The sequence below is a fragment of the Scatophagus argus genome, chromosome 17 (genome assembly GCF_020382885.2).
Source record: "Scatophagus argus isolate fScaArg1 chromosome 17, fScaArg1.pri, whole genome shotgun sequence".
NCBI classification, from domain to species: domain Eukaryota; kingdom Metazoa; phylum Chordata; class Actinopteri; family Scatophagidae; genus Scatophagus; species Scatophagus argus.
In genome coordinates this window covers 10,676,976-10,703,531 of record NC_058509.1, presented here as the reverse complement: position 1 = coordinate 10,703,531, position 26,556 = coordinate 10,676,976, and the positions used below count along the sequence as shown (strand labels likewise).

General features: G+C 41.2%; 1 protein-coding gene across 1 annotated transcript; it reads right to left on the bottom strand.

Annotated features, from left to right (window-relative positions):
• Window positions 1-2,945: 2,945 nt before the first annotated feature.
• Window positions 2,946-25,128, bottom strand: fam91a1 (family with sequence similarity 91 member A1). Its single transcript, XM_046417851.1, has 24 exons — window positions 24,796-25,128; window positions 23,554-23,638; window positions 22,803-22,954; window positions 20,659-20,716; window positions 18,500-18,567; window positions 17,998-18,111; window positions 17,439-17,529; window positions 16,031-16,093; window positions 15,632-15,738; window positions 15,424-15,462; window positions 13,573-13,685; window positions 13,255-13,364; window positions 12,753-12,865; window positions 12,565-12,651; window positions 12,274-12,403; window positions 10,319-10,467; window positions 9,572-9,706; window positions 8,395-8,508; window positions 8,089-8,161; window positions 7,450-7,596; window positions 6,938-7,039; window positions 6,618-6,741; window positions 6,422-6,491; window positions 2,946-5,362 (listed from the first exon to the last, which is right to left on the bottom strand). Exons 1-24 carry the CDS (start codon window positions 24,865-24,867, stop codon window positions 5,177-5,179), a joined length of 2,502 nt encoding a protein of 833 aa, XP_046273807.1. The 5' UTR covers window positions 24,868-25,128; the 3' UTR covers window positions 2,946-5,176.
• Window positions 25,129-26,556: the final 1,428 nt, after the last annotated feature.

Genomic DNA, 26,556 nt, shown 5'->3' with positions numbered 1-26,556 from the left:
TCCAGACACCCTGAACGCTGTTTGAAATGGACGTTTGTATGATCGTAAAGTGTTCACTATATGACGTTCTGACTCAATTAAAATGAGCTAAAAACTCAATGAAACATCCCTTGTTTTTGTAAATAAACTTTTCTGTGAATGCTCTTACACACAGTATACTGTTGGCATATGGGGTGAAATATAAAGGATACATAATTTTTATTTTATTATTTTATTTCATGTTAGCATGTTATTTTACTGTGCTATTGAGTTTTTTATTCCATATTATTGCTTTTTGTTGCTAATTTTAATTAATTTGTCTCTTTTATTTTAGCTGGTTAACAGTTGAGTTAATTGTATTTAGCAGATTCTTTTAGAATATTTTATTTATTTATTTATTCGCAGTTTGTTTTTATGTATTTATTGTAGCTTTGATCATGTTAATTTTTTGTTATTTGATGGTGATTTTTGATTTATTTTATTGTTATATCCATGTTATATCCAGGTATTTCAATGTGTGTGTGTATTTATTGATTGATTTATTGATTGATTGATTTTACTTTGTTGTATTTATCCATTTTGATGGTTTTAATTGGATGGGGGGTATTTCACATTATTTGATTAGATTTCTGTTATCAAAAACTCACTGTACAGAAAAAATGCAGTCGAAGCAAACGCATCCTAAGTTTTGAGGCTTACAGAGGCTTTATTAATAAATCACAGATCTACACAATGAGGCGGATTGTGTGTGTGTGTGTGGGGGGGGGGGGGGGGGGGGTCCAAAATTTGCTGATATTTAATGGTTATGTCCACCTGTCCCTCCTTGAATGAACTGAAGCTGTGCAGTCATTTGCTCCCCCTCCATGTCCTGATGGGACCATAATGTCTCCATTACGTTTGTAGTGGCTTGTAGCCTGCCTAGATTCACTCTCAGTTATGGGCTATTTTCTCACCACTGTATCCCACAGGCATAGGGAATGTGCTCACTTTGTCCCAAAATGGCAAACACTGCAGCAGCCTCTGTGTGAAAACACCTGTCCTAAAAGTGGTATGGCCGCGAGTGAGACAGATGCTGAGGGCTCTGAGTATGTCTGACAGGCTGTAAAGGGAAACAAAGGTTCAGTTCTGCAAAGAAGAGAGACAGACAGAGACACAAACTCAAACCGAGCAGAAGAACCTGAGTTTGACCCCTGCAGTGAGCTGAGTACCCACAGGAGGGGACAATTACAAACTGACTGCAAAGTCATCCAGAACGGTAGATATGATAGAGGACATGTCTCAACAGAAAGACAAATTCTCCTTCCCTCTAGTTTAAACAGGCAGAATGGCCTCAGTGGACTCAGCAGATTAGCACATAGGCCTTTGAATAGCCCTCAGGTTAATTAAGAGACAGCTTTCCTAGAGCTACACAGGATCACATTGTTTGATTTCCAATGCTGTGTAATCCAAATCCAGATCTGGGTCACGGGGTTCAAATCAGATTTCTTCATGCAGGTTTCCAGGGCAGGACGAAACCAGCATTAACGGATTGTAGTCTCGCAAGCAATGTGGCACTGTGGCAAGGTCTGTGTGTTAGTGCACAACTATAGCAATTACATTTTGTACAGACGTTCATGGTCTCAGATGATGAACCCTAATGACTTTGCTTATCCCCAGAGATTTATTACATAGCACCAGCATCATATTAAAACTTTGACACACCTGCTGAAATTTCACAACTCATCCCATCTGCAAGTTGGCACAAAATTTATTATGGACATTCATTGTGGTTGTGAGTGAAATTTGTAGGGGATGGATTGCCATTAAATTTGGCACACCCAGTCACGTCTTCCTTGGGATTAATTGTAAGAACTTTGGTGACTTTTTAAAAAGCACCACATTCAGGGCAATTTTTAACACTTTTGTTGACTAAATGCTTGCGAAATTTAGTCACATTGACCCCAGCTGTACTTTGTCATTAATGGTAATGAGCACATGTTAACCCACTAACATATTTTCTAAGTTTGTAAATTTGCTTGGAGGAGCCTAAGTGAGTTCAAAACAAACATGAAACTATGACAGATCTATGACAGCCAAAAGGGCTAAACTGTAGCGTCAAATGACCTGATGACCTGACCTGTTGATGCAACACAGTTCACAGGAACATGACCTAAGATGTTTGACTTCCAGTTTCACTTGAAATGAGGTAAAGATGATAAAGCACCAGCATGCATCGCCAGTTTTCAGGTTTATACTGTATATATGCACAGCCATTATTTTTCTTTATTCTTTTCCAAGCTTTTCTGCCATTTCAGCGTGAAGCCTTGCAGCAGCCCCAGTTTGACAATGCATATCATGGAAGTTGAAAATAACAAATCTGCAGAATATATTCAGTGGATGCATTATACCTTTTTCGAGCATCCGTGCATGGCTGAGGGTGTTAGGAGAGAAATGAACTGTTAGAGTGATGACATGCAGCCCATCTAACCGCTTCTTGGAGCTTCTTATCCTCAGGTGGCGTGACCTAGTTTGTGTCCCTGGTGCCCCCCTGGTGACACTGTAATTTGTGGTGCTGGGAAATTACTGGAGCAGGGAGGCCTGGGAGACACAGTCAATTAGGCGGGTCTCCACCTGTCCGGTGGGGGCACAGCCAGCCACAGACTGACACCTTAATCTTCATCCCAAAAATGTGGGGTTTTCATAGCTTTTCAAAGGCTTCACATCCGTGCACTGGAACATTGTTTTTGAGCTCAGCGTCCATTTAAATCTTCAAGGATAGGTGAACAAGTGTGTACTTGAGGCAGATGGACACAGCATCCGGACCGCTGCGTCTTGCACACCATCTGTTCCACCTGGCTAGGAAAACATCCACTGAGGATGGCTTAATATCACGTAATGTGACTGGCTACAATTCAGAGCCAGTGGGGGCTGGAACTGATGATACAAAACCACAAAGTGTAGCTCAGGAAAAACAACACTGGGAGGCATTTTCAGGGAGGAAAAGTTATTACATATTTATTTATATTTTCATATACTTTTTACATATTTATTTGAAATAATCATACGTATCTGAAGCAGAGAGGAGATGGAACTAGGAAGGGCATGTTGAAGGAATGTCACTTTCTTCTTTTATTTTTTAATCCATTTAACTACAAGACCATCATCGTTATTTAAATCAGTCAATGATATTCACAGTCCCAATAAACAACCTACAACAAAGATTTCCTAAAATATAGGTTGACATATAAAACTATTTTTTAAACACTGTGGTGAATGTATACCTGGGGGAGGATGAGGGCAGGGGGGGGCTGACCAAGTACTGTAACTGGATAACAGACAGGCAGGACTGGAGGGCGTGTGGACTCTTTTTGTGAAAGGTAGGCATGTATGAATACACACCAAGAGTGAGATGTACAATACACACGCATACACAACATACACACAACAGCTTCTACACAGTCATCATGCTTGAACAGGGCCTTGCGTTAGTCTTTTTTTGTCTATTTCAGCATCACGTTATTAGAAACAACAACCACAAGTGGGTCAAAAACTGCAAAAAGGCAGCTTCTGTCAAATGAAAAGAAGAAGAAGAAGAAACTCAACAAAATGGGTTATCACTCTAAATGCAATAAAAAGTATTCTTGGAGCCACACTGAAAATTCATGACAGACTTCACATACTTTTGGGGCCATCATATCTCTGAGATGCTGGGCAAAGCATTAGCATTTCCATCCCATGGGTCTGTGACAGCCTTCACAGCTAAAGTTGCCTTCTCCTCTCTAGACTACAAACCCCATTTTTGAAAACACGGTGTAAACAGAATCCCATGGAGAGTGTGGTGGGCTGGCCAAGAGTGCACAGCACTGCACACAAACTGGAGTCAGTCCAGGGAGAGATACTGGCAGGCAACAGTGGCAACAGGCATGGGTCAAACACACAGACCTGACTGCTCCCACTCTATGCAGTTTGATTCACTTGCTCAAAATTGTCAAATTCTTGAACAGGGGTCAGGGTTGGTGGCTTGTGACCCAATGTTGCTGCTTTTATTGGTTATAAACACTCATTCAAACACACATAAATCATTTGTAAAATCTAAAAAAAAAAAAAAAAAAAAAGCAAAAATAACTGAACATAACCGTATCAAATCCAAAGATTTGAACACAGACCTGCTAGTTTTGGATTGGCTGGCAGTAATAAGGCAGCAAAATAAAAAAGAAAGACAGTAAAACAGATTAAAGATTACAAAAGACTCATGACACAGGAAAAGAAAATGGTCTTTGGTGTCCTCATGTACTGAGAAATAATGCTAACAAAGGATTACTTTAAAAAAAAAAAAAAAATTCTGTTCAGCTTCATCAGTTTCTCTGATGCCCAGTCAATTTCTAAGCCATCTCAAGGAAGAGGAGACACTTTCTTGTGGTAAACGTGAGCTCTAACATAATGTGCACACTATGATGAATCCAACGTTTGGAAAAAAAAAAAATATACATGACATTACTTCATCCACAGGTTTGGAGAAATCCTGCACAGTGCAAATAATAAATGCCCCCGATATTGACTACAAGTAAAGAGGAAAGTACTTTTTATGGTGCGAGTTGCGCAACAGCATCATGCATCAGATCACTAACATGAGATGACACAGGTACATGACATTTGGACTCCAGTCCAAAGACTTGGTCCTAAAATATGCATATTGTCAAATGATTCCTGAAGAAGTCTGTTCAACACTTTGTTTATTTTGTGGGTCATCTTTAGAACATCTATACAATATCAACCACTTGACACTCCTCTCAAGGATCACAAAACATCCACTGATTGAAGGGTTGGGTGGGATCTAGTCAGTGGAGAACAGCACTTGTGTTTCCAGTTAAATGGTGTTCCAGGTTATATGCTGTTTACTTGCATCACTCTCATATACTGTGATTAATAGCACCACTCCAACAGATAACACTGCCTTGCTACGAATATGAGGAATCTCACAGGGGGAGGGTGGGGGGCTTAGACTAGTGTTGACAACACTGTCAGAAGGATGATTCCTCATAAAGTAGGTAAATGACAAAGTGCTGGCAGGGCTAATTTTCCCATGACTGGATAGTGAAGTATAACAAGGTGAGGCTTCTGAATGAGTGTTTCCCTGTGATCGGACATGAAGATGAAGGGTTGGACCTCGAATAAGAATTTCCTCACAACCAAATCTGGATTTCTTTTTTTTTTCGGCTTATGTGGGTTGGTCCTTCTGCAGAGCTGAGATGTCCAGAGGAGGAGGGGCCCGCCCACTCCACTCCTTCAGCTCCCCGTCCTTGAAGAGGAGGTTAAGGGCGGGCAGGGGAACACCGGACTCCGCCTGGGGTTGACTGAGAGGGTTTGACACGCCACTGTCCAGGTCAGAGGGCTGGATGCCGTCCTGCCAACACAGGGGCAAATGTCACAGATAAGAACGCCAGGCAGAGGCGATAAGATAAGTGGGACAAAGACACATTTCTCCGAGATGAAAAACAAAAAATAAGAGAAAGAAAAAAGTAGATGTAGAATGGTTCCTGTCTGATTTACACTCTGTGTCGCTTTCTAAACCATCTAAACACTAAATCATATAAGTGAAAATATGAAATATGCAGACTGGCTCAAGAGTTACATCAGCGAGGCCTGGGACACGGCAGACAGCACACAAAAGAGGCAGCAGGAATTGCTTTTCTGTCTTTCTCATTTATGAGTGTTTTGGGCTCTTGGTCGCACAATAAACAACTTGAGGACGTCACTTTGAGCTTTGGGATGTGTGATCAGTGTTCTTCACAATTTTTTGAGATTTTATAGACTAAACATCTAATCAAGTATTTGTAAATATAACCAGCAGGTTACTCATTCATCCATCCATTTTCTATATCGCTTAACCCTCTTGCGATGAGGCGACAGTGCTAACCACTGCACCACCGTGCCGTCCGCAGGTTACTCAATAATGAAAATAATCATTAGTTGCAACCCTGATGCCCGCTAAATAAAATTAGCTGACTTGTGTAAGAATAGTTTCCTGTATCGATTGAAATCAAAAGGTTTAATTATAATGAAACAGGTGCCTAGAGCAGTCATGGTTACTGATAATTCTTTTAAATCCATTATATCAAAATCAAGGCTTATTATCTCATTACTTAAAAGGACAAAAAATACACTTCAGTGCCGCTCATACTTAGTATTTTAGCTTGCTACTCCAAATGAAAGATTTAATTATGTTGTTTTCTCATGTAAAGCAATCTTTACTCAACATCACATCCTAAATATTTCCTTATCTTAAGATAACAAATTCATTCAGTTGCTTCCCCACGTTGTGAGTAAAACCCCAAACTTCTGCCAAAAGCTACACAACAACATTAAAGCGACAATTTTGTAGAACACATGTATAAATTATTCATCATCAGTCTTTGTCTTGATCCTTGTGTAAAATTACTTCCTGGCCGCTGAGTATTTTTACCTGGAATGACTGAACGAAGCTCAACACCTTCAGCGATAGTTTTCGGCTCGAGTGAAGCAGCTCTTGAAGGCTGAAAAGCAATAAAGCTGGAGTCAAACACGGCGACAACACACGCCTTTCCACTTTTCTCAGTGTTTTAAACAAAAGTGAAAACTTTGAGGTTTCTCTTTAATCTTTTTTTCTTTTCTGTTTTTACCTGTCATTGCTGAACAGTTTGTGCGAGGCGATTTTTCGACACACTTTGCGGTTGAGCTCTGAGCTAAAGAGGGGCATGCCGAAGCACAGCTCAAGAGGGACCCACTCATCTTCACATGAAAGGGCTGAAAGAAAGAAATAGATTACAACATGCACTACAACACGAGACACATACCATGAGCACGGATACGTTGGTTTTGAATCCGACATGACACCTTTGCTACAATCTAACCACCTCTTTACCATCTTTACCGTCTCTTCAAACTCCAAAACCACTCTTCAAAGTAAAGTTACTTCAAGATAAAAAAAAAGTAGACCTACTGTCTGTCTTTGCCTTGCCTTCCCCGTTGTTTTCATCTGTCACAAGCTCAAAGGACTCAGTGCTGCCGTTGGTGTCCAGGCCTCCACCTAGATGGGTGTCCCCTTGAAGAAAAGCAAATAATCTTAATCAGCATCAAAGTCGTTTCTGGGAAACTGATCTCCACTAGGTTACTGCTTGAATAAAATTCAACTAGCTTTTCAACTTTTTCTTGCTGAATAAATATTAGAGGTCTGTCTGCTAAATTATTATTATTACACCAGCAAGATTGAATCAGTACATCTCAAAGCAAAGGCTAACACTGTTCGATCCACGTCCATTAGCAAAGGCTATCACACTGAGCAACACAATTATGCAGACAAACAGCATAATTAAACTGGACTGTGAGCAATCGTTATCTAATTTGCACCATCAGCACCACCGGCCATCAGAGGCAGGGTCACTGTCACTAATTCAACTACAGGTTTTGTGTCTCAAACATCTCACATACACACATTTGCATCAGCTCCCCTACCTCTGCACTCAGCGCTGTCGCTGGCCCTGCGACGGTGCCTGTTGTTGGGGTTGAGCATGGTGATGTAGCCACACTGGTGCTCCAGGTCCACGTGCTCCTTCAGCTTCTGCAGCGCCTTGTGCGTACACATGTTGGAGTAGGAGAACTCTGCATCGGAAGGAGAGAGACAACACAAATGAGCGCAGCACATAGATAATTCTATGAAATTCAAAAATATGCTCTCCACGGGATGTGATGGTCTGAACGCAAATGTATTAAAAGGATGAAACTTGGGTGTCAGCATTAAGCTTGATACACAAATTCGCAGAGAAAAGGATTTCAGCGGATTCCAAATCTTTTCATGTTGACTGATAAGTCAAACCCAAAGCCAAAGCCAAAAATTGTATATTTGAGACCAGAGAATGAGTGAGGTAATTTTAATCATTTACGTAAAACATTACTAGTGAATGACTTTAATATTATCAGCTAATAAGTTAATCCTGCTGAGAGAAATAGTGTTCTTCATGTGACAAATAAAATAAATGGAGCTTTAAAACTGAAAGAACTGAATTATTCCTCATAATTCTGCATAATGAATATTAGGACTGTATAGCGTCATTGACTGGGTGAATTCATAGCTTTATCTTTGTAACAACTCACCTGCTTTTAGATCTTCCTCGTCAAAGGGGAATGGGATGTGAACTGTTTCTCCATGACCGTGCATACCATGACCCTGATGGTTACACCCACACACAGTGCGGTTTATATATCCACACACTGAGACTTGGTACCAAATATGTTATTAGTGATACACACAAAAAGTAGATACATAACATTAGATGATGCAAGGTTTGAAGTAAAGCAATGAAGAAAAAAAAAAAAAAACTTCCAGAGAAAACTTCACTGTAAAAGTAGAGCTTGTGTGTGTGTGTGTGCGTGTGTGTGTGTGTGCATGCATGCGTTTACCTGGATTAGTACAGCAGAGTGTGTGAGGGCGTCGTTGAGCATGGTCAGCACGTTGGATGTAGGGACGACTCCAGGGTCGTGACCCCAGGAAGTGATCAGCAACCTGTCGTAGACCTGAACAGAGACAAACAGCAGGTCAATGGAAAGATTCTTCCACAGCTGCTAATCACTGAAACAGCCAGGACTGTGGTGTGATGGTGTGCAGGATCACAGGGCAGGTCACTCTCCGTACAGAGTAAGGATAAATAAGAATGTTTTTTATATAGCACAGAGTCCTTCATAAAACTTCTTGAAACCAAGCAGTGGGAAAGAATAACGGCAAAAGTAAGGATATGCAACACCTACACATAAAAAAATAACATTCAAATGTTTCTACATTTAATAACTAATTTCATTTATACTATTGTATTAGATGTGTTTTAATGTAGGAAGTGTATGGAGAGGAAATCCTCCTCACTGATGTGTCAACGTGTCAGCCTTCAGCTCCCTGCTGCTGATTTAACGTGCCATGACTTTTGCGTAGTTTTCCCGACTGAGTCACAGGCTCTCCATGAAATTAAAGCTGTCATTCTGTCATTTTGTTTTAATTATTTCACCACTGCTGTTCCGCTGAGGCAAAACAGTTTAAACAAATAAAAATGAGGAGTAGAAAACAAGTTGAAAAACATATGCTGCTACGTCAGTGACCCATTTGCATGATATTACCTGCCCTCCCCTGAGAATTTACTGCATCAAACTCTATTGTGTCCCCTGTCTCACATTCCCAGGACAGTTTGAAAAAATTCCAAGAAAACTGGGAAGCCTTTGAGAAGGAAAATGCAGATGCACGGTGTCTATGACTGTGACTGTGATGCATCGGGTGCTTTGTTGAGAAGTGGAGTTTGACGAAGGGGAGGAAAGAAACTGCCTTGAATTTTACCTCCGGCACTCTGATTAACTGCTCATCCAACTGAAACAGCAAGGTCAAAATTTTAAAAAAGGCAGGAGTCAAAGCAGAATGAAAAACTGTCTAACCACGTGTTTGATCGGGTCAGAGTATTGTTTTTCTTATCACATTTGTCGGTTTTTTTAATCTGACTTCAAAGAGATTTCTTTCGCTTGCACAGCGTCTGTCTCGGCATACATGCATCTCCTCAACCGCGTACCTACATGTGATTAATTATTAGTCTGGGTTAACCTGGAATATGTCCGGCAGTTTGCGGAGCCTGGAGCCTTTGGAGAGCAGTAGAGACGGTGGGCCTTGGCCGGTCACATGGTACAGGTACAGCTTGAACCAGATGGAGCTCACCTCGGGGATGGCTGGGCCAATGTGCTGCAGGGAGGAACAAACACGGACGCATATCTAAGCATTTCATTCAGTTCATTTCTCCCATAAATCCACACTTCACATGAACTGACACAGAGGAGAACAATTTTGTCCACGTTGTTCTGCAGTTAGAGAAGCACAAATTGAAGTTACTATTAGAGATGTGAGCAGCAAAAAAAAAAAGAAAAGAAAAAAGGATTCGCTGAACTCTGAGTCCCAGCAGTGCAAGAATAAACAGCAGCGTGAACGGCACAACAAGAGTTTAACTTCTTTCCCTCTGCCTCTCTGAGCTCAGCTAGAAAGCTGGACTGTGGCCAGGCAGAGGAATTACTCATGAGCCTCGCCTCCCTTCCCCTCCCGCTCCCGCTCTCTTTGTGTAGTTCTGTTGTTGGGGGCAACTGCAGGCTGTGCGCCCACAAAGTATTCACACACAGTCCCAAACCACACTGGGTGCACCAGTGTGTACACATAGCAAGAGGGCAAACACACCCAAGCAGAGCACACACGCACAAACTGTCGACTAAAACACGAGCACACAACTCTAACACGAGCAGCCATTGATCCAACTTTCCAGCACGCCAACTACTATCCCCTCTGCTCTCCCTCCAGGCGTAATACCTGAGGTGTGCAGCTGCTGATGGGTCTGATCTCGTTGCTGAGAGGCGCCATCGAGACCAGCAGTTTGTAGTTCTTGTTGAGGACGCGGCTGCAGGTGGCCTGGTCCAGACCCAGCAAGCTCTCACAGCGCAACATGTCCAAGGGGAAACCTAGTTGTTGAGAGAAAAAAAAGGTAAGGTCGCAACATATACACAAAGCAGGATGGGAACCAAGTGCATTCTTCTGCCTTCTATGACATGACTGAAGTAATTACATGGAAAAAGCAAATTTCTTTGAAGCAACAATATAATATTTTTGTTTTCAGTCCTTCCAGCAGAGAAAGAAGAACACCTTAAGCTCGTGGAAGTTCATTTTCAAAGTGCGGATGAATCACTAACTTGGTTTAAGAGCAGTGGATCACAGCCAGAACACACAATAAAGACTCTTTCTTTCTTTATAGCCATGGTGTTGAGAAGAATACTCTTTCCTAGGTCACTTGCAAAGAACGTCTTCTCAAAGGACACAAGCGCAACTCGCCATTCTTGTCGATTTAATAATCACCTCTTTAATTCCTAAATATAAATGTAAGAGGTGTCTATGAGCTGCTAAGTGATGATTAACGCATAAATCAGTAGCAGTGTCAAGCTTCTCACATGTAAAGAACTGACTGAAACTCAGCCAAACAGGTCAAGGAACTGAGGTTCATATTTATTCCACAACACGAAGAGGAACAAGGACTTACAAAAGCCAATTACAATAACCTGTTTCATGCTGTGATATCTAAAGGAGGTTTTGATGTAGCTTTTTACCTCCATAATTAACACCACAGTCTGCAATTAACTCTGTAAGAGTCAATCAGCTGCTATGTTGTCAATCTGAATTCAATCTGAAAGTCTAGTCTGCTGAGAGATTGTAATTTTCCTTACTCCCTACATGAACAATAATCAGGATCATCACTCGACTCTTGTATTACTGTGTCGCTTTCTCAGGCAGGGCTCTCAGTGCGCTCACTCCTCAGCAGAAGCCTGGAGCAGCAGCTGAGGGGGGACTGAGAGATAAGACAATCAGTAGTGAGGCACGCAGCCAAACCAAACAAACAGCATCTGGTGGCACAACGGTAGCTACATGGAAACTCAGAGATTTGCTTTGTCGTCACTGGAGCACGCTCTGCTGCTCTAGAGATACAAGCAGAGCAGTACAACTTTACTCTCAGGGCACATCCGTGAATCCAGAAATATGTGACCGTATTGAAGCGGAACTTTTCAGGCAGATGAGGGGAAAAACACACAGTCGAGAGTGAGAGAGTTGCCATAAGCAGCAGATATACAAGTCCAGCTTCCTCTTTGCTGCTTCAGTAAGAGCTTCCGGCAGTATTCAGAACTGTTGCATGAAAATAACTTTAAAATGCTTCATTAATTATTGATTTTCTAAGACCACAGAACAAGTTTAAGTAGCTGTGTGCGAGTCTTTTACAAGTAGTTGTTTGCTGCAAGTGCGGTAATGATAGCTCAGAATAACTTTTTAATAACACAGAGTGAAGATGAAAGGAAAGTGTTTAAAAGCTGCTGATTAGCTGAAAATTAGCCCCTCTTTACTATTTTTTTTAAACCTGAATCTCACATGTTTTTAATACTTACATAAATACATAAATTTCTGTTTTTCACTAGAAATAACGAGCCATTCGTACTTTGAATTATACACACACTCTGCACCGCCACCTCCTGCCTCTCAGCTTAAATTCTTGCCTGTCCTGTCTGACTGATATGTTTGAGTTCTGATCTTGAAGCAGCGATTATCCGACATGGACAGCATCAGTTCAAAGCACAAAGGAAACCGTGTGCAGACAACAGACAAAAACATGAGCTGAGGCTGAGAAGGAAAACCAGCCTGCAAGCTGCCTATTTACATGTGTAGACACGTACGGATCTTGCACGTCCATAAAAGCAAAGACAAAGACAGTGTAACCGTATAATTACCTATATTTGGGATATCAGGTCCCTGGTCCTGAGTAAGTTCTTTGTTGTAGCGCAGAAAGAGGATGGTATTTTTCAGGGTCAGTGCGTGGTCAAAGTACCGCTGGGCCTCACCCTCCGCTGTGCTCTCCACCTGAGGACACAGAAACCAGGATATAAGATAAAGTAGGGCATTGCGAGCATGAACACATCAAGCATTTTTCTACATTGATGTAATATCCTCTGGTGTTCCATGACAGCGGCTTTACTAAACACACTAGTCTTTATTTATTTTGTTTCTATTGCCATTCTCACCTTCTCCAACTCAGCCAGGAAGCTGTCCAGAGTCTCGTCAGACAGCTTACCCACCTCAAACATGGTCACTGCATGACTCTTCAGGTTCTGACGAAATGACAAAGACACAGAGGAACCAAAAGGTACAGCTGATGCCTCATTTTTACTGTGAGCATTAAGAATCTGTTTGTTTACATGCCGTCACTAACCGGAGACAGGTTGCCCATCATTAGGAAGGCTGTCAGGGTGGAGTCAAAGAGGAAGGCAATCCTCTTTGTGGGTGCGGCTGGGATGCTCAGGCTGCTCACGCTGGCTGTGTCCCCTACAGAGACATTGCATGTCATAGAACTGCTGCATGATGTCTTAAAGTGAGTATGAGCCTGTGATTTTTTGAAAATGAAATGTGTTTGCAAGAACCGACCACTAATCATCTCTTTTTTTTAATTTAACTTCAATTGATTATTAACATGTTAACATAGCTGATGAACAGCTACCGCGATAGTATCCAACTTGTTCATCAACCCTACAGTGCTGATTAAACATGCATAACAAATTTAATATTAGACCAAAAATTAGACTATTTTAGATAAATACATAATTAGCAAGTAAGATTCATAAAGGGCATTTTGTGCTTCAGAAAGTGTATGAATTGCGTTCACTTCAGAGCTTGTGTGTGTGTGTGTGTTTGTTTGTGTGTGGGCCCAGACAGACCTTGGTCTTCCAGACTGGTGGTGTCAGTGTCGGTGGCTGAGGAGCCTCCCTCCATGACAGGACTGCCCTGTTCCCAGGACAGCAACATCTTCTGAGGGTCCATGGTGCTCCTGACAAAAAAGAGCAACGTCACCGCAGTTAAACCAAGTGTGGTGGTTTAATAAGCACTGAAGAGTTCACTTAAATATTTCAACATTTAGAGAAATAATTTTTGGAGATGGATGCTGAAAAAAGTCAAAAGCTTCCTAAAACAAAATTTTGGAGTTAAAAAAAAAAAACCTGGAAATGTTAATGGCTGCCTGTACAGCCAGCACATACTTGAGCCTGTTGACAGACGGAGCATTCTTCCAGGTGGGGTGGAGCTGGTCTGAGCTGAACACCTGACCTTTCTTTACAGCAAAGCCGAGGCGACAGTACATGGAAACAGCATTCTGATAAAACATAGCAGAAACACAACCAGAAGAGGTTTCAGTCACTTCAGACACCATTACTCTGATACCGTTAAGTACATCAACCTGTGGCACCCCTGGATTTTTAGCATTTGGGGTTACTTATACTTTAATGAAAAACAGCAATGATAACTAAATGACAAAGAGAGAGAAAAAGCAGATTGCACCACTCACTCAGCAAAATGTCTTGAGACTGTCGCTGGAAAAACCAGTAGTTTAGCTCACCTTTTTATAAGACTTCTTCAAGTGTGTTCTTCAGTGTGTGTATGTAAAAATATATATGCTGCCAATAAAGTGATTCTTAATTCTTAGGTGTAGTCCAAAAACCTTACAGCTTTGCAGGTTATAAAAGATGAGCTTCTTATCACATGGTCAAATTCTTTTTGTGAGATGCTTTTTTAATGCCCAAGAGAATATACAACAAGGAAAATATTAGTTCATTCTGGTGACTCAAACTGACCAAAAAAAAAGGAATAGAAAAGTAACAGTGTGTACCGTACTTTGTATTTAACTATTTTTCATAATTTCTTCAATTCATACAGTCGTCAACTTGCCATGCCATCAAATCTTTTATTCAGACAGAACGGGCCACCTCAGTCAAGTGTAGCTGACTTGATTGCTTTCTACACCTTCATGCCCCGGCAGTGCAAGCTGAGGTCAAGTCTTAGCCATCCTCTTATTATATCAAAAGAAGCACAGCAAGGAATTTTTTGCCAAGTGACTCATGAGGTAGTCATTACACAAGAGAAAGTTAAGCTCAAGCCATGATGGGAAAGGTTCTGCACAAAGGAGACTTCCCAGACATCTCAATCATGTCTGAAGTTGCACAGTATGCTCTGGGACAATCACTGCAACCGCTGCCTTCAACCACTTGTCTTAAGTGCTGCTTTTCAGCGGCAAGAAACGAGATGAGACCAAGGGACACAGGGAGTTCAGCTCCTCACACCGAAGGTCATAGCACTGAGAGGGAGTTTGGCTCCATGGTTGATAGAGAGTGAGTCGGAAACTGGGGAAAAATGGGTCAAACTCGAGCACCAATTCAACTGGAATGGTGCAGCTCAGCCCTCTGGTTAAGTCATGGGACATGATGGATCTAATTTGAAAGTGTGTGTGTGTCTGTGTCATAGTCTGGCTCTCAGGTGTATGTCTGTGTGAGTATGTATCCAGAATACAACAGAAATATCTACTGGTGAGCCCACACAATATCCCCATCTTCTCTCACAGATTTGCACACTATTTGATTTGAATTTTGCACAACAACTAAAGAGACGGCAATGCCAGTGTACTTCTGTAATAAAATGATATGATCTACAACAAACTACATACAGTAAAATTTAATAATAGCACACCTTTGGAAAGTAAATTCAAGGGAACAAGGAATACTACTGAAAATGGTATTAATTTGAGACCAAACTTAATTCTCAGTATTTGGCTCAAAAACATACAAAAAGCAAAAAATGAAAAAAAGGTGGTTATTTCTTATCACACTATGTGCCATTAAGCACACATTGAGGTAAAAGCATGTCTCAAAACCTTTTCAAAACCACAGAGGAACCAAAGAAAATTACCTCCCCATTTTGTCAGGGCCAATTTTGAAAGCCACATTTCACAGATCTTCATTTTAGGGTTTTTTTTTTTTTGCCTTCCTCTTGCAAAGAACAGCACTTTAATCTACACATTACGATCGAGCTGTCACGTTGAGCGCCAAGTGGATACGCACCTTCACCAGGTCCAAGTCAATCTCCAACACATTTGCCAGCTGAGAGGCACACGAGTGGGGAGGGAGCATAAGAGGAGAAGGGGAGAGAGAGAGAGAGAGAAAAAAACAGGACTCGGTTGAAAAGTTGACTGATAACTACATACAGAGTCATATTACGCTCAATTAGCAGAGCGGGCGAGCATAACCAAAATACATTTCTAAAGCCTACCTCTGCTACATTTGTCTGCTCATCAATGGACACAAAGATTTTGTAGAGAAGTGTTTCAAAGTAATCACCCTGGACGCGGTTCATGACAAAACCTTCCAGCGGGGGCACTGAGGGACACAAACAACGAGGAAAAAACTGTCTAAATGTTGACATTTGAGGACATTTATTTATATGCTGACTGATGCACAATGATTTGTTTTCACTACCTTCTTTTTAAATACCGTATGTACCTTTAATGACGCTACTATGCATCATTTCAGCCATCAGTCCATTACTCATAATATTCGCCTACATTCCCAAAGCTGTAATTTAGGCATATACATGATCTGATAGTGAAGGTAGTCAGTCAGGGAAGGATAACAGCAGGCTGTTTAAACACACACACACTCACTGACGTACCTGAGATGCAGCTGTCATCAGATATGGGAACATCCAAGTAGATAAAGCCCCGGTTGTACAAGCCTGGAGTACAAAAACAAACATACAGTACCAAATGAATTATTGACATTACTGACATAACAGCCATTAACAGTCATTGCTGTTGTCATGTTCAGAGCAGCAAGTCTTCCTATACAAACAAGTTAGTAATTTTCTGTGCAGAACAGAAAATTGTAAGTGGTGGAAAAAATTCAAGCCAATCAAATCTCATTTAAACAGCTACTTGTATTCAAATTGCTCTGCGCTCCTGCATTTAATCGTATTTGTTCCCACTCTGTCACCAGCACTCCGGAGGCAGAGGTTCATCACTGTCAAACTGTTCTCTAATTAACATTTAAACTGCATGGACACAACCTCAGTCCCTGCACTTCATCTTTGAAATTCACACCAGCATGACAATGAAAGAGCTTAAACTGAAAAATCAGTAGCAGCCTCCATGTTTCTTGGATTTTGTACCAAAACCTCATTATTTTCCTAAAAGCAAAGCTTTAGAGGCCAGCTCATGCTGTACCAGATAAAAGAAAAAGCTGTATCAGTGAATCCATCGGAGCTTAAAACAACTCTATCTGTCCCCAGCTGCTTTGTCTGCACTAAACTATTCAGCAAGTATATTAATAGTAGATCTCGAGATGATGCTCATGGATTTTAACACCATAACAAAACACCCCTTTGGAGACCAATTGTATCCATAGTTCTTGCTGAAACATGATGTAAAAGTGGGACAAAATACAAAAAAAGACTGGAGCAAATTGAGTTTGGAAAAAGGCAAACAGTATAGCAACCCACTCTGAAATACCTTGTGCAAAAGACAAGATGCAGTATCTGCTTTGGGGGTTAGACATGTAATATTCAATATCGCGCCATGTTACCGATGTGCTTTACACCTCATGAGAATCTGGAGCTCAAGGTATTTTATTTGGCAGCGATTTGGAGTTTCAAAGGTTTAGTCCACTTCAGTTTATATACATGATGGGGACAGAGCCCACATGCCTCTCAAACACAACATGCAACAATACACAGGTGATATAAACGTTATTACATCTGATCTGACTTTTATGCGACATTAAGATCAAAGCTATCAACAATAGGCAGAATCCGCATCTAAGAACAGACATCCCAGCGAATTGGAATGTCAACTGCACCGAACTTAAGTTTGTTTCAACATTTGCAGCTTTTCTTCATGTAAATACACAGAAGAATGTTGGCAGTTCTTGCTCAGTGTGCATACAGTATAAAACAATAACGGCTTAACTAATTAATTAAATTAAATAATCAGGAAACTACTTGTTAACCCTTTTTTTAATTTCATCGGGGCTTTCAACTATGTAGACATTATAATTGGGGAACAGAACATGTGACAGATACTCACTTAAGACCACATTGTACTCCATTGATCCAGCCAGCTGAGGACCAGAATCTATCATCTTATCAATGGCTTTCTTCTCTGCTGGAGAACAGATCTGTAATTACACACAGCAATCGCAAAACATTAGTACATGCCTGTCCGTGAGGGTTTGTCGGCATGGATGTCAAAACTGTGGTAGTGCAGTCTCCGCGAGGATGAATACATGTGGAAGGGAGAAGAACTGTTGGGAACTCGGCAGGTATTTGTTTTTAGTCAGGTGAGATCTCCACATGCAGCACTGGGGCTCATGGGATGAACAACTGCAGCTTGGTGGATAACCTGTATGAATTTCAATGAAAGCTCACATAAAAATCATGCCCGCACACATTATTACTTTTTAGACCAATGACACATGTAATGTACATAAAAGTGAAGAATTAAACTACTCCGTCCTCCTACATGTCAACCATCCCAGCCTGCTACCCCTAAAAAAAAAACATTCAAAATCAAATATCTTAACACACATCTACCATCAAATTGAACTGAAACATGCAAAAGAAAAGAAGCAAAGCTCTCATCTCACCCTGATGTCGTCCTCGGTGATGTAACCTGTCTGTGCCACCCACCACGGCTCCACAGAGATTTCCACTGGCTTGGCCGGTAGCAGGTCCCGTGCTGACTTCCTGCGGAAGAATTTCTGAGACAGGAGACACATGGGGGAGCAGGTGAGGGGAGATAAAGCCACTAAAATAGGATGGAATTTGTTGTTAAGCGCTGATAATGTAAGTTTGAAGAGAAGGGTGAAAAAATATTTCTTAAATATGCAGAAGACCTTTTGTTTGTTAGCTTTAGCTTGGGTGTGCTACATTTTATGGCTGTTGAAGTTAGATTTATGATGACGTGTCTGCATATTGAGTATTGCTGCGCAATTTGTTGTTGTTCCAGCCAGTCAGGGGAGATGCAGCGGGGTTACATATTGAGTACACCAACTAAATGTGCTAAAATGAACAAACCTAGAGTTTAATATGTAAGGTTTTGTTCTATGATTGATCGTTTGTAAAGGCTATGTTAGAAACGCGTCTTACTTTGGAAGACCTGCACTGGTTCATGAGGTCAATGTACTGGTTTCTCCCAATGCCAAGCAGCCGTAGACCTTTAGGATGAGAAAACTAGGAAAGTTAGTAAAACTCAAACATGCTTCAGTGACTGGCCATGAACTTGTAATCGCTGCACATTAATAGTACAGCAAATAAATCTGGCTGCAGTTCAGGTGCAAAAGTGTTTCTGGCATTTTTCAATTACAGCCTGTGAGGCTTTACAAAAAAAAAAGAGAGAAAGAATTACAACTAGAAACAAAGTGAGAGAAGTAGTTTTTCCGGATATTTCCAGCTTTATATTGGAGAGTAACTTTGGAGAAAGAAGGAGCTTTAGCAGAGGCAACGACTCTGTAGCGACTCATCCAAACTCTGCTGAGGGAGCATACGTCCACAAATACCCACACACCTTCTCTGAGGTAATCCCATACACACACATAAACACACACACACACACAAACATGAAAGCACCTCTAGTCCATCTACCAACATGCATGGAGGGCTTGCTGAAAATAATCTGATAATAATAAGAGTGCAGGCATTTGTACCTGTAATTAAATTATACTCAGTGTCTGAGAAAATACTGAGCTACATAACAAGTTTTATGGCTGTATGTATGGCTATAGCGGAAAGGTATGCCAATTTTGTCTCCAAATCCCACCATGTCACCTCCTCTAGCCGATGATGCACAGGTATGGAAGGGGCAGAGCGAAATGTGCTGGGACGGCTGCCAATGCAAACAGGGACCAGTAAGGGATGTTCACATTTCGGCCTCCTAACACAGCAGAACCCTACACTAGTATCATGCCATTTCTCTGAGACACAATTCACAAACATCCGCCCACATAAAACTCTCCCTCCCTGCTTCTCCATCCACCCACTTCTGCATGACACACTTCCAAAGCTCCTCCAGGGAGATTAGAGAAGAGAGCCCCCCCCCCGTGAGCACGCCAGCCTGCCGGCAGCCTTCTGTTTCCACAGCGTGAAGGTCCTGTACTGCCAGGACTCAGTCACTCACAGGCCAAGGCCAAGGCCTGTTTCACTCAGCAGAAGGTCAAAGAATGCTACATACACTTGACATTTTTGCAGCAATTTCTGAGGAACACAGCACACCAGTAATTCAGTAGCATAATGGAAAAGCAGCTGTTTTGTTTTATTGAGAGGCGAATTTTGAATTACCATAAAATGGGATTTATATCAGTCAATTCAAACTCCACTTGGCAAGAACTGTGGTTGAGTTGTAGAAATAAAAAGAATTGTATTGTGTTTATTAGTAATGCTAAGTTTTGGAGATAATTTGTCTGATAAACCAGTGCGAGGGGATTTGTTTGTTATTCAACAGAAGTAATAGTGAGATCTACTACCATCCGTCCAGCAAATTAAAAACTACAACAGAGAGGCAAATCAAAAACACTCTGACGAAACAGATGCATCTGTCAGAAAAAAACTGTATAAACAACAGACGCCTGCCAACAGGTTGGCAGTCAGGTGCCAATCTTGCTAGTCTAAAAGACATTTACACACATTCAGATTTAATTTGTGAGTTAACCCAGAGCCATAAATTGTGCTTGTGTTAGAAAAGTAGTTTTACAAAGTCGGATAAAAACAAACACTGCATAGATTAATTAAACAAATCTGTCAATTATTTTCCTAATTAACTGGAAAACTTGAAGGCGACATCTTCCAATTGCTTGTTTTGTCCAACCAACAGTCCAAAAATATTTGATTTATAATAATATAAAAAAAGCAGAGAAAATCAATAAATGCTTGTAATTTTTGCCAGAAAAATAAACAATTTATCACAACAGTTGCCTGTCAGTCGCAAAATCTATTTCTATCTATCAACTCTAGTTTTATTATAGTGCTCAAGAACTCATGTGCACTATGAATAATACAACGATGTCAGATGCTTACAATGACCTCATGACCCTTATTCAAATCCCCTGGTGAAAAGTTTGCATCTTTTCACTGAGACAATTCTACATTCATACACTGACATTCCTTTAAAAACAGGAACTGTGGAAAAAAAGACGAGACCAGAGACACAGAGAAAGCAGAAATGGGGTTACACAGAACCCCAGTCAAGTCACTTCAGCAATGAGGGAGAGAAGGGGGAAACTGGGGGGGACAAAAAGGGGAAAAAAACTCACAGTCAGCAGCAGTAAAGTTGGGCAAGGAGTCGTAACTCTTCTCACTGTTCATAATATCCTGGAAGTGCAAAAAAAGACAGGAGAAAAGAGATGAGAAAAAGCAGAATAAACCCTTTTTTTCCTCTCTCCCTTTTCATGTGCCTCTGCCTCTGATTAATAACAGGATTAGCAGATCTGGGAGGCCATGCTAATTTCTAGTTCCTATTTTCATTAAGTGCTTAAGACGGATTATCAAAATATGACATAGCCATAGGCAACTCAGTGGCCACAATTAAAGCTTAGTCAAGTTTAGTTTAGCATTCACAAGAAAGAAGGCGAAGCCTTTTAAGTATGAACTGAAACCTAAATGCTTCACATCTATTCATGTTTGTAAGTTAAGACATAAATAAAACACTGGGGACATTAATCACACACTATAAAGATAGAATTATCAAAACACACCTCCTTGTGGGGTTGGGTGAGGCCCCTCGTTTCCAGTGAAGGAAATGAAATCTTAATGCTTCAGCATATCAAGACATTTTGGACAACACTATGCTTCCAACTTTGTGACAACGGTTTGGTGAAGGCCCTTTTCAATTCAAGCATGACTGTGCCCCAGTGCACAAAGCAAAGTCCATTAAGACATGGTTGGATGAGTTTGGTGAGGAAGAACTTGACTGGTCCACAAAGAACCCGGACCACAACCCAATCAAACGCCTTTGGGATGAACTGGAACAGAGATCATGAGCCAGGCCTTTTCGCCCAACATCGGTTCCTGACCGCAATGGGCAAAAACTCCCACAGAAACACAAAATCTTGAGGCAAGCCTTCCCAGAGGAGTTGAAGTTATTATAACTGCAAAGCTGTCTGTGTATTTAGAATGCAGCGTCATTAAAGTGTACTTTTGCCTATATAGTTTGTTGTGATGAAACAGGAAGTATATTAAATGTGGAAGCTAGTATCGGCACACATGACATCCATGCCGAGTTGTGAAGTAATGGAAATACATCTAAGGGTAAAAAATATAATTAATCAGCTCCAAGTGCAACAGAGCAGACTGCAGGTGCATCGTATTCACGAAAGAATCAGAATATTATATGTAGCATGGATTAGTTTACGAAAGCAACACTTCCAGTGGTGTGAATGAACACAGTAATCTAATTGAGAATGTCAGAAGTCAAGGAGAACCCGGTTGGACTCCGACAGACGGGTTCTCTATGAGCCAAAGAACACACTGAGCTTTATCAGTGAGAGGGGGCCATCATGCAGACCAAGCCCAAACTGACTGCAGAGCAAACAGCAAAGATTTTCTCTGGGTGAGTTTGTCCTGGGATCAGTCCTCTGTTTCTCCCTGAGCTGCCACACGAGGCTGCACTAGACACTGACTGACATCTAGTGCCTGACGGATGCCAAGTCTGTCTGCAGAGGAAATACATTGCACCACATGCTCTTATAAAACTGCAGAATATCATACACTTACTGAATATATATATTATATTTAAGGCACGCACTCTTTGGTGGATAACATATATCACATTACAACAGTTTCCCTCTTTTTGTTTTTTACATGTAAATAATTTCAAGTGCATGACTCACTCATGCAATGACACACACAGGTTTCCTCTCTATACATACAGACTACACAATAATGATGTAGCTAGACAAAAGGATATATTTCTAGAAAATCTATTCAGGTGCGCCATTTAATATGGAATATTTAAATTATCCAAGTAACAAAGAACACATTATACATGAGAGCAGAGAGTTGTACAAATCTCACATCATTCTTATTATAACGCCTTAGTTTCCCTGTTTTGTCAGAAACTGCCTTTTATGCTGTGGCATCCGGGGATGCTAAAATTGAAGACATTGTTCAGTTTAAATTAAGAGGGACTGGATGTTTCCAAACCAATTAGAGAATCTTTGCTGCCTCACAATAAGAATTCCTGCTCTGTGCTTTTGTGTTTACCCAGCTCATTGTTCGGAAAGCACAGATGAAACTGTGAAATCACTATGTGGAAATAGCGCTACACTACTGAATCCACCAGAGCTTTTCAGACAGAAGCTCAGGTGTACAACAACAGAAAATAGGTTAAAGCTTAGCCTTTCCGCACCAAACACTCTTCTTCCCCATTTTTGCATACAATGCAGCAGTCGTGGCTTACCTCCATGATTCCTATGTAATATGAAAATGGAGTGACCCGCAGCCCTTTGACCATGATGTCAGACAGGTGGTAGGGGTACAGCATCAGGTGTTCCCGGCTGTACTTCAGGAGCTCCTCATAATACTTGCGCTCATCCTTCCTCACGTGGCGGACTGGAAATCGATACCAGATCAATCCAGGTTAAAAAGAGGGAGTACTGATTCTGAACAAGCTCCCGAAGGTCACATACCTTTACATTAAGTCTTTTTTTTCACAAAACTATTTAGAGACTACTTCACATTATTTTTAGTGACATATTACTTAACTGCTAACACAATCACTCTCTGGGTCACTGAAGAGCAGTATGTTTGAGCACAGTGTCATTATCAGTCAACGTGCATTACTTCTATATAAAAGTGTACCAGTGTTTTGCAAGCTGATCTGGCCTGATGCAGCTACAATTCTCACTAACCTGCCAGGTTTTGCGCACACTTAGCTAAAGCTAATGCAGTCTAAGTAAGGTGCTTTATCCCATCACCTTGACAATAGGATTTACTGCAGTATTAGAATGTATTCCTTTTATCAAAAAGTACCTGAGAAACTGGAAACTTAATGTGACCACTCCAGAAACCCACTCACACGCCTCATTACTGAGCTACAACATGCAAGAGGATTTGTTGTCCCTCTCTCTTTTGATCTCACACCTCACCATGATGCGTCCTACAGTACAAAGTGTATGTTTAGCACTGGTGTCAGGAACAAGCTCGCTCACCTAGGTTATTGCGGAATCGCAGCTGGTTGCGGATGCTGTACAGCAGCACATGCTTGTCATATTCACGCTGAGAGTTCCCCAAACTCTGCAGAGGACAAAACAAAACACAGAGGTGAAGACCGTGGCTAGATTAACCTGCGAGGGAACAAAATGAGCTCCCACACTCGGTGGAATATTTTCAAGCCTCACATTTTTTGTGTGGTAATTTGATCTCACACATCAGTTTGGGAAAATGCAACATAAAAACAGACAAAACTAGAACAATTAGGGTCTTAAAATTAGATTTGGGCACAAGGACCCAATACAGGGCCTTATGGGCGGGTAATAAAGCAGGAACAACCTTAAGGCTCTTGATATTCTTCTAATTTCAAACAAACTTTCTTAATAAAGCACCAATCGACTACACCAGATGGGTGCCAGCTCAGGTGGCTCAAGAGTCAGCCTGGATGTGGTCAGTCCGCATTAAATTCAGTTTAATGGTTGGTTTATTGGTCATTATAAAATTCAATGTTACAGATTTTCAATTCACAGTAAAACAGTGTTATTAGACCTGTAGTAACTAGAGAACAACTTGAAAATTTGTTGAATTCGTGAATTGAATTATATCAGCACAAACCATCTGACACAAAATAAGCCCAGAGATCTGGACCCCCTGGAGGTCTGTGACCCTGAGGCATTTGCGCACTTCTGATGTGGTTGATAATCCATCATTGGTGTGGATGCACAGGGATGCAGACAGTTCAGGCAGCAGCACAAAGCTACAGTGTATACAGACATGTTAACGCATTGGCACAGCGTGGATGCAGGAGGCGCGATTTATGCATGACAATTAACAAGAAAGCATCCCTCATATTTTTCTACATTGCATATCTGTTAAAGACTATGCACAACGTTTTGATTGCAGTATTCGCAGGTGACACCCACGCTCTAGCATCATGTGGCACCATCTATCAAACAATCAGTCATGTGATGCCAGTGAAGTTAAGCAGAGGAGGCGTAACGTTAGCTTCACTGGCTGTAATGTAATGATGGTCAGTGAACAGTTATGGCTCCGGCTGAACGATGAAACCCCTGCAGAGGAGCTCAGCGAATCGTGCGACCCTGACAGCTGCTCGTCTGACACAGAGCACCGCGGTGACATTGACAGGTTCAACTCCCCCCATCCCCACCCCCACCACAAACCTAAGGACACGGCGGTGCTCCTCTCTCACCGTGTCCTGTACAAACGTTAAGACACGGTACCTGTTTGACATTTGCTGGGAGCTTGTTCCACGGATAATTCTGCCTGATGTGAAATTCCACGTCCGTGTTCATCGCTAGCTAGCTAGCTGGCTAAAAGCAGGATCCCTCGAGACGATCAGAAACGGGTTCTCGGGCAAGTCCACGGTGACTTTACCCCCCCGACACCCAACAGCCGAGCGAAGCGATCCTCGCTTTGAGGAGATGTTGTATCCGGTGATTATTTTCTTTTACAATAAACGACCACTTCCTTGTTGTATTTTCGAACAAGCCGTTCGTCACGCTCGTGTCCACATTCGTCACTTCCTGTCGAGGCGTGACCGTGGATGTGAATGAAGCTGTAGAGCTAGGAGACAAACGAGAAGTAGTTGGATTATCGAACCTAATCAGTGTCACGGGAAATGGATTTTACTTGTATTTTCTTTAAAAAAAAAGGTGTGTTTATTATTGAAACACATAGGCGTCCCAGTGGTGTTGAGATCATGGACGGATTAACCTGCTGGAGGCTCCTCGGGCAAAAGCGAGCCGCTGTCCCCCTATTAAAGCATAGGACTTATATATACGTATATATATTATTATCAACTAAAGTACTGTGTAATCAAACAGTGTGTGCACTTTGTAATCCAGACTTGATTGGAAAGTTTATGATCTTAAATCAAGATTACTCCGTCCATTTTAATGTCTAAGGTGTTGGTCACAGCCTCCACAGTATGCATGAATATGAAAAGTTTTTATCATGTATTCTTACCATTAAAAGTCTCCCATTTGCAGTAAAACTATATGAAAATGCCTTTAAAGAAACATTTTTTGCAGGATGTGATTGTTTATTATTACCAGATATCAAAAGCATTCTTTAAATAAGAAATGTGTTCTTCCTTTGGCTTTTTAAATAGCTTCCAATAAACCTGATTCTTATTAAGATTTACTGCTGCACATTGTCAGACCTGAACTCTGTCAGTGGGTTTAAATAAAAGTCCCCAAAGCCATCGTTAGATTTTCTGCAATACAGGAATATCATTGGATCGAGAAGGTGAGGTTTTAAGTGAGTGTGATGAAGCGAAAGTGAAAGATTCTGATCATAATCCTGAATCTCAGCCTGCATTTTTTTAAGAAACCTGGTCTTTGTCACATTTTCTGCTTTCCCCCTGAGGGAATCTGTCATACACACCATGACCTATGAGCGCAACGCTGTCACTTGCTAACTTGCAACAGAGAGTAGGATTTCACTGTGTGACAAAGTCCACCAAAGCTGTGTGTGCTCACATGTCATGATGTCTGACTTGCTGACAGCTTACTTTCTTGCAGCTATGTCATTCAATCTGTCTAGATGTAACTCCAGTTCCTTGTCATGTGTCCCTAAACAAACATGACAATATTTCATCTCAATGCCCTCGGGGCTGTAAGAAGTACAAGTACGAGATAAGACCCCCTTGTGAGAGAAGATGTCAGCTGTGAGGAACACAAGGCTTACATGCCTCAGAATCATATTTGTCTTCAAAAAGACAAAAGGAAGGACACGAAAGAGAACAAATTTCATTTCTCTAACAATTTTGCCCACCTGTGACTTCAAATAGTGTGACTGTCTAGATTAATTTTTCATAAGGGTATGAAAATACTGATACTGATATACATGAGATATTCACTTCCTTGGCATTGGCCTTAATTTTTTCAGTTGTTTTGAGAAGATTTTCATGAAATCAAATCCCATTTTTGAAAATATCTGCTTGATATTTTCAAGCAATGGCCATTCATTGTGTTCACATT